A 14,872-nucleotide genomic window follows, 5' to 3' on the forward strand; every position below is an offset into this window, starting at 1 on the left:
TCTGGTAGAAGTTGCAGACATGTGTCTACCACTGCGTCCGTGCGAACACTCCAAATGCCCCCGCTACGATTCATTTCTAGCTCCGCCACTGCTCGTCATATATGGAATCCTTGTAACGGAATTTGCAACCCGTAAAAGGTTTAACCTGGCACATAAATAGCGGCTTATTATAGGCTTCAAATGCCTTAGTTAAGTTCGAGTTTCGTTTTGATCAAACACGGAAAAGTCCCATGACCCTTCTAAACATGGCGCCAAGTCAAACACGTTGTAAAACTTTAAGGAGAGTATTTGTGCTCATTTCTTAACTTGCATTGGCATATTTTGGATGTAGTGAACGCATGGCTGAAAAATGTGTGTTGGTTGGCCCGCCGATATATTCCCTTGAAGGTGTTCAAACAGATAAGAGTATGCGAGCGTGCATTCACAAAGGTGAACGTGTGTTTTGGGAACACGAACTATAATGTGTTTGGAAGAAAAAACAACAAAATCTCCCTCACAATTGTCTCTCCTTTTTTTTGCAAAAAACCCCCCTCACCATTGTCATTTGGCCTAATGTGCTCTTTATTAATTAATTACTCGTTAACCCGAATACCGAAAAGTGTGCACCCGTGCAGCCCACGCATAGTTTAATCGCTCGATGATCCTAGATACCGGAGAGATTTTTCTACAGCTTGTCGACGGATGTTGACTAGTAGACGAGGAGGATGCGGAACCCTTCTGCAGCAGCCTACGATTGCCCGATCGCTTTCTGTATCCCGGGCCAGATCGACGCGCGGCATCAGAAAGACAGAAACCGACAGACGAAAAGGCCCGGTACGATGGGCCTACGAGGAGCCGCGCGCTCCTCCCTGACCGCGAATTTGGCCGGGCTGATATTTCGCCGCCCCGCTAGAATTTCACGACGCAAAATGGCAAGCGAGCCTGCACCGCGCACATGCCCGTCCCTCCCAAATCCGCCCAACAGCGTCGAGAGAGGGACTGACATGACATGCTATCATGCTCGATGTTCAATAGGGAAAAGAAATGCTGATGTGTGAAAAGGCAACTAGGCAAGCCTTTTGCCTTTATTCTCGAGACCTGGAAATCTCCAAATAGTCAAGACAGCCAGGGCCCAACTGAAAGGGATGGGAAATCTTCTTGTTCAGTTTAACGGTATCCAAAGGTGTAGTATAACAAAGTTTACAGTTCAACAGTTGTGACTATACATGCCAAAACACAGGTCTGGACCCAAAACCTCTTATTTACTATAGCCGTTGCACCTGTTAATTATTTTGGTGTGCGTATGACACATGACCACAGGCAGTAGCAAGTAGCAACTAGCAAGGGGGGGAAAACAGCACCTCCCTGCTCATGATCATGACATCCAGTTCAATCCTGTGACGTTGTTCCCTCCGTGCTTCTAATCAATGTCTTTGAGGGAAAAACGATAGCAGCTATTGGTTTGTCTTCATACCCACCGCCTTCATCAATGATGAATCGGAGGCCGTCGATGTGGAGCTGCCCATGGTGACCGCTGACAACGATGGTACGCTTGCCAGTCAGATCCTGAAAACAGGTTGTCACAATATTAGAGTTTGCATTTCTATTCTTGTGATATGCTTGAACAGGAATACAATGGCGCCCATGAATTCAGAGCAGCATAAGAACGTGCCCCACTGGCCCCCCAATAGTCAGGTCGTATGAGTGCCATGTGTATCCCCTATGAGCAAAATCATGCAGAACAAATTTATACGGGCCCATCACATGCATTGTCCCCCATCCGCATGCCCTCATGCTCGCTTGTTTCAGTGAAAATGAAAATAGTCCTACATCAAGTGAAATGGACAAATATTACAGCAAAAGCCCAGAGAACACCCATTCTCTAGGTATCAAGTTCACCAATTTGTGGGTGAAGTGATGATTTTTAACCAAATACACAGTGGTATAATAAGTTTAGCTATCACAAGGTAATCGTGCAATTAACATGGGTAACTCTTGGTTTAATTTCACCTAACAATACAAAAAATAGTGGGTCGGGTTCAAGGGTCAAGACTTAAAGTGAGGAGACTCCACTCAGCTCAGCAGTCTCCAAACAATCACAAACTAAACTCCAATAGCAAGGTTAAGTTTAATGCCGACAGATCTACTAAGAGCAAGGGTAAGGGCAGTCCCAATGCAGACTCCACTCGTAGAGTCTTAAGCCTCAAAGACTCCATCACAAGAAACTATACTTCCCAATGCAAAGTGTGTAATAGTAATTTCTATACATAAAATCATTTATTGTTTTTTTTCCATCACAAGATCCATGGACTCCACGCCCCCTCCACAACGCAAGTCTCCCTGGTTTCTTGGGCATTGAAGGGCGCGTAGACTTGAGGTCTTATCTAGAAACCAAGTCTTGTTTTTTCCCTTCTCTCTTCAATAATTAGAGTGCCATCAGCAAAAAAGCTATAAATAGAGGACTATAAATATACTTAGACTCCATGGTAGAGTCTGGGTTGGGACTGCCCTAATGATCTAGCCCGCTGCTGGCTGCCCACTTGTATAGTGGTTTAGCTCTCCACCATTAATACATGACCCACTTGTCTATCTTACAAAATTTCTTGATTCTTGTGTCAAAGCTGGCTGTAAGCTTACAGCCCACTTCACCTCTCTCTCCTCCTCTCTCCTCCACCTCAACATTCAGCCTGCTTATATCCTACCATAATACTTGCTCTAAAATGATGTAATCATGTAACACAAGGTGAATGACATGAACTAAGCATCATGAGGCATTGATGTAGATCCTTCATATTGTAGTGGGCCTTTAATACAGAAGAAGTGCAAATGATATAAAGTAGTGAATTTTATGTCCTAAAGCATTTATAAATGCATTCCAAAGACCATGCGGGCCTCTGTGCTGAAATGCATGGTACAGCAAAAGAATTCTGCAGAGTATGTCGCATCACCAAGTAGGTCAATATTCGTTTTGAAAAGAAACAAGTAGGCTAAAGTCAGACAAGTTTTCTTATTTGGTGAAATAGATAGAAATAAGATCACATAGTAGCTCACCTTTGGTGTGTTCCAAACATCCTGCCTCCCACTGAGCATTGGAACCTTTGGCACCCTTGTGTCTCTAGTTCTTAGAACTCTAAGCTGCTCATTCAAATCTATGGACTTCTCTAGGCCAGCATGAACTGCAATTAGATTGCAAATGATTTGGCCTTCATCCGTATCAATGGGCACATTTTCCTGCCATGCATGTAACCTGAATACAGAAGAAGCAATGCCTTTTGCGTGCAAACTTACAATTCGCACAATAAAAATAATACCCACCTCTTCATGGATCCATACCAAGTCACGCAGAAACCTCTTATGCTCCTCCGGCATAGCCATTGCAAGATCTATGATGAACGAACAGCAAATTAGAAGATAATCTTGTTTGAAACTGGGAATTGTTTGCTGCAAATTAGAAATTGTTTGGTTAATCTCACGTAGGAGATTCCAAATGACTAATTCCTTGCTTTGCACCTCAAGAAAGCTAAATGGTTAGTACATTGCACTATCGGTGAATAGCTTGCCAGGTTTTGGTGTGTTTATGTGTTAAATCTAAAACTCCATGAAAGCAGTCTTTCTGGTCTTGTTAGAAGATTCAGTATCGGTAATTTTAATCATCTAGGGGCCAAAGGGTGCTTAGCCTAGCGGTTAAGACACTCGAGCTGCACTCCACAGGTCCTGAGTTCGAATCCCCGTGGGAGCGAATTTCAGGTGTGGTTAAAAAAATCCTCCCGCCGGTCCCGTGTGCCAAAGCACTAGTTTAGAGCCGGCCGGCCCAGGTCGGCCTGAGGACCGTGTATGGCCCAGGCAATTCCCAGAGGTTACGGGTCCCAGTGTTAGGGCGGGGCTGGGGTTCGGGGATTTTCTCGGTCGGGGAAGCCGATGCTTCTTCTTAGCTTAATACCGGTGGGGCGGTCTTTCCCCACCCGGCCGAGTTTTTTAATTTTAATCATCTAGGATAGAAGTGTAGAACTCTCCTAAATTGAATAATGTTATTAACCATGCGTCCATTCAGCAAATAAGCAAATCGTAGGTTTCCTGTCTGTTTGGATTTCAATATTTCTGAAGTTTCATGCAGTCCCGTGAGAGATTGATTGGAATATTTACACAATATATGCAGAGCCTGCATTTTGGAAGCGTGCTGCAGCTGTAACATAGTAAACCGTTTGATAGGCTCTATGGCAAATCGCATTGGTTGATAACTACAGTCTACTCCAAACCGATTAAGCAAGTATTAACTGATTAAGCTGTTACATCAAACCGATGTGAAACTTTGAAAACTGACCAGGGGAACCATGGGCGACGCCGTAGGACTCGAAAGTGGGCTGCGCGTCGTAGATGGAGCCCCTGTACGGGAGCCCCTTCTTCGGGTTCCACCTCTCCTTGATGACCCCGCCCCAGCGCCTCCCCTGCACGTGCATGTCCTCGTAGCCCGGCCCGCGGAACCACCCCTCGTGCTCCTCGTTGTGGAGGTACTCCTCCCAGGTGGCCGAGAAGGGGGAGCCGTCGGGAGGCGGCGGCAGCGCCCCGACGAACGCGGCGAAGGCGAGGTCGTGGTTGCCGCAGAGGAACACGAGGCGCTGCGCGGGGTGGCGCCGCGGGAGCGCGAGGAGGAAGTCGAGGACCCCGCGGGTGTGCGGTCCCCGGTCGTTGTAGTCGCCGAGGAAGATGACCAGCGCGGTGGCGAAGGCGCCGGCGGGGAGCGCGGATTGGAGGTTGGACCAGAGGCTCTCCAGCTTCGTGATGTGGCCGTGCACGTCCCCCACGCAGATCACCGTGCGCGGCGGCGCCGAGGGAGCAGACATCGCGCCCGAGTTCCCGCCACGGCGGCTCGCCGGAGGCTGCTTCCCTGCCCAGAGAAGCGGGTAGCGAGCGGAGCGCCAGCCCAGATATCTCACTGTGAGGTGCCTCCGGCGCCGGCTACCTTACATTACCGCCTGGACGATATCAACCGTTCGATGCTGGGGTCGACTGATCTAGGCCGTCCGTCCCGATCCAGAACCTTCCCCCTTCCCCCTTCCCCTTCCGGACGGCGGCTCTCCCCTTCCTCGCCTCGCCCCGCGCTCATGCACAGCACGACCGCCCCCGCCCCCTCCGCCTCCGCCGTCGAGCTCGCCTGGTCCGGGGCTCCGGGCTCCGTTTTCCTACGCGGCCCCGATTTTTCCAGGCCCTTCCGCCGCTGCGCTCAGGAGTCAGGAGTGAGGCGGGATGCTGGAGAAAGACCGGATATCCTACTTCTACGACGGTACATTCGCGGCGCTCCCTGTTCCCCTCTTCGCTCTCACCAATACGCTGCAAAACCCTAGCTCTCGCCGCAGACGCAGCTCGCAATTCTTATTCCTCTTCGGGTGTCGCACCGCGCGCGGGCAGCTATGATTTTAAGCGCTAAAGCGGTGACCGAGTAATTCGCTTTTGTTTCGCTGATTTCAAGTGGCGAGGCGTGATCAATGCTCATGGCGATAGCATTGTGCTCAGCTGGAATTCGGGCTGTTCTGTTCATTAGCAAAGGGAAATTGTGGGTGGACCTTTCAGGACTTGCTCGATTGTAATTGGGGCTGCTTTGCTCATTGACCTAATTCACAAGGCCTGGCGCTAGGTAGTTATAGTTTAGCTTAGGATTTATGCTTTATCCTGACTCAGATAACACAGGTGGTCAGGTGCAGATATATCCATTGGATCAATATTTGAGTGGAATTCGTTGTGCTCTATATCCATGTTTGGGAGGTTGCACTAAAATTCCATTTGGTCAACAAACAAAAATTCTTGAACACTTGATTGCTTTTTGTTGACGACCAAAATTGGCATTAGACAATACAGACCGGTCTGACCGGTATGCCCTAGCGGTCTGACCGGTCAGACGCTGTAGTCGGTCCGGCAGCAGCAGACCGGTCTGACCGGTCCAAGTGGAATCCGAGTACAACTAGGGATTTTAATAGATTTAGATCTTGTAATAGGATTTCTTGCGGGATAAGTCCACCCCACCCTATAAATATAAAGGGTCACGGCCGATTAGAAAATCGAATCGATCAAATCAATACAACTTTTATCTTTTTACTTTCTTTTTGCCTTAGCTTTTTCCCATCTACTATCTGTTGTTCCTCCTTCGTCTCTACGTCGATTGAGGGCGTTCTAGTTGGCCTGCCGACCCTAGAGCAACCCTGCGTGCGCCTGCCCCGACGGGTCCTTCCCAGGCGACGTTCGTTGGTCTCGCCGCCGGCCTGCCCGGCGACAACCGGTCTGACCGGTATACCCGACCGGTCTGAGCATCGGCGCTGCATCGTGCCGTCGCTCGCTGCACGTTCAAGTGTTTTCATGTGTTGGCCTTAGTTCTGCGCCAACATATTTTTGGCGACTCTGCTGGGGAAAAGAAGAAATAAATCGGTTGCCATGGCCGGTATTCCTAAACCTGGTGAAGTTGATTCTACCAATATCCGGAGGCCGAATGTTCAACAACTTTCGGTCGAGCATCAGAAGATTCTTGATGGCGTCCAGAAGAAGATGAGAGAAGATAAGGAGGAGATCCAGAAAATTAGAGAAGAGAAGGAGAAAGAGATCCAGAAGCTGGAAGAAGAAGCCATGAACCAGTACATCTCGCACTTCTCCATCGACCGGCAAGGGAAGGTCACGACGGATGACGCCTTCGATGCTTCACAATTTGAGGTAAAATTCGATGAGAACGAACAGCCTATCCTTAATTCCGAAATAGCTAATGCTATAGATGATGCTGTTTCTTCTCATGTGAATAATAAGTTGGAATTTATTGGCCAAAATATGCATGATATGTTTGATGATCGCTTTAGCCGAATTGAAATACATCTTGGTATGAAATCTGTAGGTAATAATGCATCTACATCTAATACCGATAAGACAATGTATGGTTCGGCAATTCCAACTAATAATGCTATTGTGACTAATTTGGCTAATCAGCGAAGCCAAATTAATTATTATACATCACCTAACGTCAGTGTGCCATATGGGACATCAAGTTCGTTGCGACATTCTACACCGCTGAACTTTGCTCAACCTAATAATACACCGATCACTAATCGGCTTACCGCCGACGATGTTGGATCAGGTAGTATTAAAGAGGAGGTGATTAAGATATTTCGGCAAACTTTTGGTATAGAGCCTAAAGCCAAATGCCGATTTTATCAAAGACCATACCCTGAGAATTACGATTATGTTGCATATCCTCAAGGGTTTAAAATTCCTGAATTTGTTAAATTCACTGGTGATGATAGTAGAACTATATTGGAGCATATTGGTCAATTTATTATACAATGTGGTGAAGTTAGCACTAATGACATTTACAAATTGAAATTATTTCCTTTATCTCTATCGGGTGCTGCATTTACTTGGTTTATTTCATTGCCACCCAATTCAGTTTTTACTTTTGCTGATCTAGAGCAGAAATTCTATTATTATTTCTTTACTGGTGAAACTGAATTGAGATTGTCACATCTTTCATCGGTTAAACAAAAAATACATGAAGGTGTTTTTGAGTATATTAGAAGATTTAGAGATACTAGAAACCGATGCTATAGTTTGACAATTTCTGATAGAGATTTGGCTGATCTAGCTTTTGCTGGTTTACTTGATTTTCATAAAGCAAAGCTAGAGGGACAAGAATTTCTAGATGTTAGTCAAGTACTACAAAAAGCTCTGGCTAATGAAAGCCGAGCTAAAGAAGTTAGAGATTCTCAAAAGTCCAACGAAAAACCTAATCGTCATGTTTATGTGCTTGGGTGTGATTCTAATTGTTCGGACGATGAAGGTAAAGATATTTATACCGCTGAATTTGTTTGGCCCTCCAATGATAAACCTTGCGTGTGTGGTTCTCTTAAGCCGATTCATAAAGATCGGCAGGAAAGATTTACTTTTGATGTATCCAAACGCGAGAGAATATTTGATGAATTGTATAAGAATGGATACATCAAGATGTCGCATGTCATACCGCCGCTTGAAGAATTAAAGCGGTGAGCTTATTGCAAATTTCATAATACTTTCTCTCATGCGACTAATGATTGTAATGTGCTTCAGAGACAGATTCAATCGGCTGTTAATGAAGGCCGAATAATTGTTTCACAAATGAAAGTGGATCAGAATCATTTTCCTGCACATACATATGTGCTTGAGTTGAGTAATCCCAAAGTGTTAATTCGGCCGAGTTTTAAAGAACTCTTGGCCAAATATGAGAAGAAAGGAGTCGTCCAGAAGCAGAAGGGACGGCCAGATAATGTTAAGGATACAAAGCCATCATTGTCTCAAGTGCAATTGAGTTTGAGCCAAGGTAATTTATTTAATGGGCCGATTGCTCCTTGGTATTGTTGGTATCCTTGTTATATGCCTTTGGATTATAGTAGGATGCACATGCAGTCATATTATATTCATTATCCTCCTATATATCCAAGTTTTGCTTCGCAAAGACCGATTAGCGATAATCTGGTCAAAAGGGACACTAATTGCAGCAAGGAGTGTGAGAAGAACATAAAACAAGATTTAAAATATCTACAGCCGAGGTGGTGTCCCTCAGGTTTGTCTTACATTCAAAAGAGGAGGTTGCAAAGGATGCGCAAGAAAGAGTCCATGGAATAGCAAGCGGAGGTTGTATCAGTAAAGTCGGTGACCATGAAGCCGGTATGGAGTCCCAAACAAGTTGTTTCGTCGTCAGCTTGAAGAAGAAGATATGGCCGATAAATTATTATCGCCCTTAGCACAAAAAAAATGGCCGATGTATTCATCGCCCTTAGACAATTTTGGTCCAGAAGAGTGTTCTTTGGCACGCAAGCTTTGCCAAAAAACAGGGGGGCATATGTTGACGACCAAAATTGGCATTAGACAATACAGACCGGTCTGACCGGTATGCCCTATCGGTCTGACCGGTCAGACGCTGTAGTCGGTCCGGCAGCAGCCGACCGGTCTGACCGGTCGGGTCGATCGGTCTGACCGGTCCAAGTGGAATCCGAGTACAACTAGGGATTTTAATAGATTTAGATCTTGTAATAGGATTTCTTGCGGGATAAGTCCACCCCACCCTATAAATATAAAGGGTCACGGCCGATTAGAAAATCGAATCGATCAAATCAATATAACTTTTATCTTTTTACTTTCTTTTTGCCCTAGCTTTTTCCCATCTACTATCTGTTGTTCCTCCTTCGTCTCTACGTCGATTGAGGGCGTTCTAAGTGGCCTGCCGACCCTAGAGTAACCCTGCGTGCGCCTGCCCCGACAGGTTCTTCCCAGCCATGTTATCTAGTCGTCCGACTAATCGCGATTAGTCGAGCTTATCGGTCCGGGGACCTCGATAAGGGACACCGAGTAGGTCTGAGCGACTAGTTTTCTAGTCGTCCGACTAGTCGTCGACTAATCGCGATTAGTCGCACCGATCAGGTTGAAAAACGATCAGACTTGGGGTTTTTTGTGGGCTGTTTGAGTTATGGGCCTCGGCCGGTAGTGGGCTGGTGAGGTGGCCCATTAGGTTTTTGGTATATAGAAGAGACAGAGCAGCTCCCAGCTCACCACGAGCCGTCCGCCCGCTCTAGACCACGAGCGCCGTTCGCCCGCCAAATCGCCAAATCCCTGCCAAAATCGCGCCGCCCCGTGGACCGCCGCCGCCTGCTGCACGTCTGCCGGCGCAGCTGCGGCCTGCCGCTGCTGCCGCGGCAGGACCCGGCGGCCGGCGACCCTCTTCCTTCCGCTTCCCGCCTCCGCCTCCACCTCCGCCAGGCCTTGGGCGCCGGCGTTCCGCAAGGCTGCCACCAGCAGCAGCACTTGAAGATGACCTCCTCTTCCTCTGACGGTAAATGTCATGCTTCTTCTCTGTGCTCTCCCCTCCCCTGCTTTACTGTCTGCTCATGCTTCTTCTCTGTGCTCTCCCCTCCCCTGCTTTACTGTCTGCCTGCTCATGCTCGAATATGGACTATGGGACAGGAATATAGAGTTCTGGACAGTTCACAAATCATATCTCACAGTAAGTCAAAAATCGACCGTCATTGTTGCCTTCATGCTTGCTTGACATTAAGCAATATATAGCATATATATCATATCGGTCATGGGACACATAGGACGACTATAAGACGACTAGGGATCGACTAGGCTCGACTAATCGGCCTGATCGACGACTAATCGCGACTAGTCGTCTGATCGGTCCCATGGCGATTAGGTCCGACTAGACGATTTGAAAACATGGCTTCCCAGGCGACGTTCGTTGGTCTCGCCGCCGGCCTGCCCGGCGACAACCGGTCTGACCGGTATACCCGACCAGTCTGAGCATCGGCGCTGCATCGTGCCGTCGCTCGCTGCGCGTTCAAGCGTTTTCGTGTGTTGGCCCTAGTTCTGCGCCAACACCTTTGTGTTGTCTGCATATTCAAGATTGTTTTATCTGCGTTCTACAAAATGAAAAACAAATGATAATGCCCTCAAGGTCCTCCATTGATATAAAGTCCCACCCAGTTTTTCGAATATGTAAAAATATTTTATTTGCTCAAATGTGTGATTGCTTGCTTAATAGTTTCTTCTATGGACGACCGTTTCAGGAGATGTGGGCAATGTCTACTTTGGGCCAAATCATCCCATGAAGCCACATCGTCTTTGTATGACGCATCACCTTGTTCTTTCATATGGACTTCATAAAAAGATGGAGATATATGTCAGTATTGAATTTCATTTATCATTTTCTTTGGACTCATGAAGAGTATAATATGTAATGTTATTTTGCAACCAATGACTTTTGCAGAGACCACACAAAGCATATCCAATAGAGCTTGCCCAGTTCCATTCTGCTGATTATGTGGAATTCTTGCACCGGATAACTCCTGACACTCAACACCTGTATGCAAGTGAATTAACTAGATGTATGGATGCCAGGGGTTTTCTCTTCTTCAAACTAGTGTACCAGACTTCGCAAATTTCACAATGAAATACATGCCATGTAACGTGCTGCTCATGTTTCATTCTTATACCTTAATTTATTCTAGTTAATTAGATCTAAGGTGCTACCACACTTATATGTTGTTTAAGCCTTCATGTATATAATTAAAAGAATAGAAAGAAAACACACTATCATCTTGACATAAATCCGCTGTTGTATACAGCAAATGTAATGTTAGCTATTTCCCAGGTTTGTAGCTTCCATGATGTACCTGTTTGACACAAATTGAAGACCCTGTCGAGCGTAACCTTCTTCCTTTTTTGAGTTTTCTGAATTGACTTACCTGGGACTCTGTTTTTCTCTGTTCAGTCAATCTTGGAGAAGACTGCCCAGTCTTTGATAATTTGTTTGAGTTCTGCCAAATCTATGCTGGAGGAACTTTAGGTAATATTAAGATCACCAAGGGTCTGAGGCTTCTTTCTATTCTAGGAACTCTCTAAGCTGTTCTTTATTCTTTTTAGATGCTGCTCGCAGATTAAATCATAAATCATGTGACATTGCCATTAATTGGGCCGGTGGGCTGCATCATGCGAAAAAGTGTGAGGCATCAGGCTTCTGCTACATTAATGATCTAGTTTTGGGAATTCTGGAGCTTCTCAAGTACCATGCCAGGGTTCTATATATTGACATTGATGTTCATCATGGAGATGGAGTTGAAGAAGCTTTTTATTTCACAGACAGGTTCATGCTTTTCCACTAAAAGATTATTTATTGCAATTTCTATAGCTATTCTTTTTGTTGTTGCCTTGACTATTTCCAATTAAGTTTCCATGCCTTTGGCATTTATTTTTGTTGGTGTCCTGTTGTAGTGTGGTAATGCCTGAGTGTCTTCAAAGTGTTTCAGATTTTTGTGTTTCTCTTTAATGTTTTGCAGGGTAATGACTGTGAGTTTCCACAAGTATGGTGACCTGTTCTTTCCTGGCACAGGTGATATTAAGGTAAACTTCGACCAACAAAGGTCATGAATAATTTTATGTATTTCATTTCTTCATTTAGCTTTCTGTCGAGAAAAAAAAATGGGTGTGTGATGCAGGCAGTGAGATTTACTTTGATTTCTGTTCACTTTTGCATATTAATCGTATGGCATTTGCATGTTTTTTACCCTGCACATGTTATATGTAAACTAAAGTTGACGTGCCTGTGCTTAGTTATCTGAAACACAGAAACAGAAGAGATTATAGCTCACTTCAATTGTCTCACAATGAAAATCATAAATATGTGGTGGACGCAGTCAATAATTAGGAAGAACCTATATTTTCCTAAAATAAAATTTGATGTGCTCCTCATTCTTATTTACTCTTCTCATTATGATTTACTAAAACTGGGTCGCAATCAAAGAGCTGACGGTTATATATATTACTTCTCAAAGTCAGTAAGACTGGAGTAATGATGAGACCTTTGGTATTGTTATATGGATTCTGTTTCAATGGATGTGCTCTTTGTGCTGATTTACCTATTGTCGTTGAAGGATATAGGAGAAAGGGAAGGAAAATATTATGCTATCAACATTCCACTTAAAGATGGTATAGATGACGCCAGCTTTACTCGTCTTTTTAAAACAGTAGGCTCCCTGTGCTGTATCCCTTTCTTGTTATTGTTGTCATTGTTCCTAGTCCCGTCAATTCATGTGAGTTTATCGTGCAGATTATTGCCAAGGTTGTTGAGACATATCTGCCTGGTGCTATTGTTCTTCAATGTGGGGCTGATTCATTGGCAAGGGATCGTCTGGGCTGCTTCAATCTATCCATTGAAGGTTCCACAGTTCTTAACTGTATATATACCCAGAGTTAGCAAGATAATTAGTTATGCATGTTTGATATGCTTAGACGAGCTGCTAGTGTGTCATTTGTGGGAATGGGAATCCTTATGTCCTTAATTCTTCAATTTCACTGTTTTGCACATTTTCTTTGGATCAATGGTGGTTTTGAGCTTCTTTGGACATTTCGCCTAGTTTCCTTAGTCTAAGCTTCCTAAATTATTATAATTATTACTTAATTGCTTTATCTGTTTTCATGAACAGGCCATGCTGAATGTGTAAAGTTTGTTAAGAAATTCAATATTCCCCTTCTGGTAAGGGATATTGCTATTATGAGATATTTCTCTCTCTGACTTTAATAGGCTATGAAACATATTCTCCTATCATTCAGGTAACAGGAGGTGGTGGATACACCAAGGAGAACGTAGCACGATGTTGGGCTGTTGAAACCGGGGTCCTTTTAGACACAGAACTCCCAAATGGTATCTTATTTGTTCATTCATCTTTCCTCTGATTTTTGGGTGAAGCAGCTAGTAGCCTTGTTATCCTCAGTACACACAACATCCCACATGTTCTTCCCATTCATATCAATTTTTTTCTGATAATTCCTTGTATAGTTTGTTCATGCTATGGAGTTTTGCTTTGGCATTTTTTTTGCAGAGATTCCAAACAATGACTACATTGAGTACTTTGCTCCAGATTATACACTGAAAGTTGCAAATTTGAACATGGTAAAGAAACTTCTCGTGCCTTAATTTATCCTATACTTCGTATGTATTCTATTGAGTGACTAGAATTTAAAATATTGAGCTGTGGCTCAACTATTTGATAAGTTGTTAATCAATAAGTGTTAATGGAAACCTGAAACTTTCATATGTCATATGTTTCTTGTGGATTGAAAAATGATTTATGACTTCTTACCTATTGTTCAACTGGAGTAGGACAATTTGAATAGTAAGACCTATCTCAGTTCAATCAAAGTGCAAGTCATGGAGAGTTTGCGGTCTATACAGCACGCACCTGGTGTTCAGATGCAAGAGGTTAGGCTCTCTTCTCCTAGTTGTTGATTTTGTGCACTTGTACTTGCATGGTGAAACCTTCCAACCAAAACAGGTTATGTAAAAAAAAAAAGGGGGCAGTATCAGAAGTTCAACGCACTAAAATATGCATTTCCACCATTTTTTTTCTTCCAAAGACATTATAGTTTTTTCTGAAGGGGTCATGTAAAAAACCAATTTGCAGGTTCCGCCAGATTTTTATATCCCTGATTTTGACGAAGATGAGCTGGATCCTGATGAACGTGTTGACCGTAAGTGAAATATTTTTTGCACGCCCTATGTTGCTTACTTAAAAACGAGCTAATGATTTGTCTGGAAATCAAGAGTTCTCTAGATTCATGTGCATGGCAAATGGTCCTTCAATTTTCCCTTTTATATATGAAATAATGTTATACAATCTATTAGTCTCTGGCAGTCATTCACATGCTAACATAATTCGTGCTTTCAAGAAGTTTCAGTCAATTTTGTGCTTACAGCAGAACTTTGTAATGTGTTATCCAGAGCATACCCAAGACAAGCAGATTCACCGTGATGATGAGTACTATGAAGGCGACAACGACAACGATCATGACGATGGCGCTCGCTGATCTGTTCCTTTTGGCATGTAATGGTGTATATGGAAACTGAGAACCTTCACTGTTGTTGTGTAGCTCATCAGGCTTGAGGTGGAGTAGTTTGCAGATTTACACTAGGCTCTAACGTAGCAGGTCGAAGTATTTGGGTTCTAACCCTTCCTCAGTCATTTTATGTAGTACAACTCTGCCCATTTTTCGTCATACGGAAATGCAAGTTTGTCGGGGAGATCCCTAACTCGATGCGATCGAGCTCGATGCAAAATGGGCGCTCGGTGATGTATGGTGGTGTACGATGCTGTCCTGCAGTTGAACGACGTTGTATCGTGCTGTCCTGCCATTCTACGGCTATTCAGTTTTTACTGAATCTTTCAAAAAATAAAACAGTTTTTACTGTGGGTAACGGCTCTACTAAAGGTATCGTCATCACCCTTACATGAACAAAAGGTCATTACGATAATAAACCGTGTGTGATTTTCATCGGAGTTACAAAGTTACAGCAGAATTGTAACAGAACTAGTTGAATTGCGTTGCTACAGGT

At 44.3% G+C, this 14,872-nt stretch overlaps 2 protein-coding genes across 8 annotated transcripts; one reads left to right on the forward strand and one right to left on the reverse strand.

Annotated features, from left to right (window-relative positions):
- Nucleotides 1-1,116: 1,116 nt before the first annotated feature.
- LOC120640893 (tyrosine-protein phosphatase RLPH2-like) lies at nt 1,117-4,957 on the reverse strand. Its single transcript, XM_039916822.1, has 4 exons — nt 4,301-4,957; nt 3,295-3,362; nt 3,031-3,210; nt 1,117-1,545 (listed from the first exon to the last, which is right to left on the reverse strand). Exons 1-4 carry the CDS (start codon nt 4,818-4,820, stop codon nt 1,369-1,371), a joined length of 945 nt encoding a protein of 314 aa, XP_039772756.1. The 5' UTR covers nt 4,821-4,957; the 3' UTR covers nt 1,117-1,368.
- A 113-nt stretch (nt 4,958-5,070) lies between these two features.
- Nucleotides 5,071-14,727, forward strand: LOC120640892 (histone deacetylase 9). Of its 7 annotated transcripts, none has more exons than XM_039916816.1 (15): nt 5,071-5,260; nt 8,056-8,305; nt 10,551-10,663; nt 10,751-10,868; nt 11,255-11,329; nt 11,407-11,626; nt 11,820-11,883; nt 12,414-12,506; nt 12,590-12,698; nt 12,966-13,015; nt 13,093-13,183; nt 13,362-13,432; nt 13,643-13,741; nt 13,944-14,010; nt 14,261-14,587. In XM_039916816.1, exons 2-15 carry the CDS (start codon nt 8,104-8,106, stop codon nt 14,344-14,346), a joined length of 1,458 nt encoding a protein of 485 aa, XP_039772750.1. In that variant the 5' UTR covers nt 5,071-5,260; nt 8,056-8,103; the 3' UTR covers nt 14,347-14,587. The 7 variants fall into 7 exon arrangements, with proteins under 7 accessions (XP_039772750.1, XP_039772752.1, XP_039772748.1 ...); XM_039916814.1 differs by lacking the exon at nt 5,071-5,260 and adding an exon at nt 6,073-6,675 and having other exon boundaries at nt 14,261-14,727; XM_039916815.1 differs by lacking the exon at nt 5,071-5,260 and adding an exon at nt 6,073-6,675 and having other exon boundaries at nt 8,062-8,305; nt 14,261-14,727.
- The last annotated feature ends 145 nt before the right edge of the window (nt 14,728-14,872 follow it).

The sequence above is a fragment of the Panicum virgatum genome, chromosome 7K, assembly GCF_016808335.1.
Source record: "Panicum virgatum strain AP13 chromosome 7K, P.virgatum_v5, whole genome shotgun sequence".
NCBI classification, from domain to species: Eukaryota; Viridiplantae; Streptophyta; class Magnoliopsida; order Poales; family Poaceae; genus Panicum; species Panicum virgatum.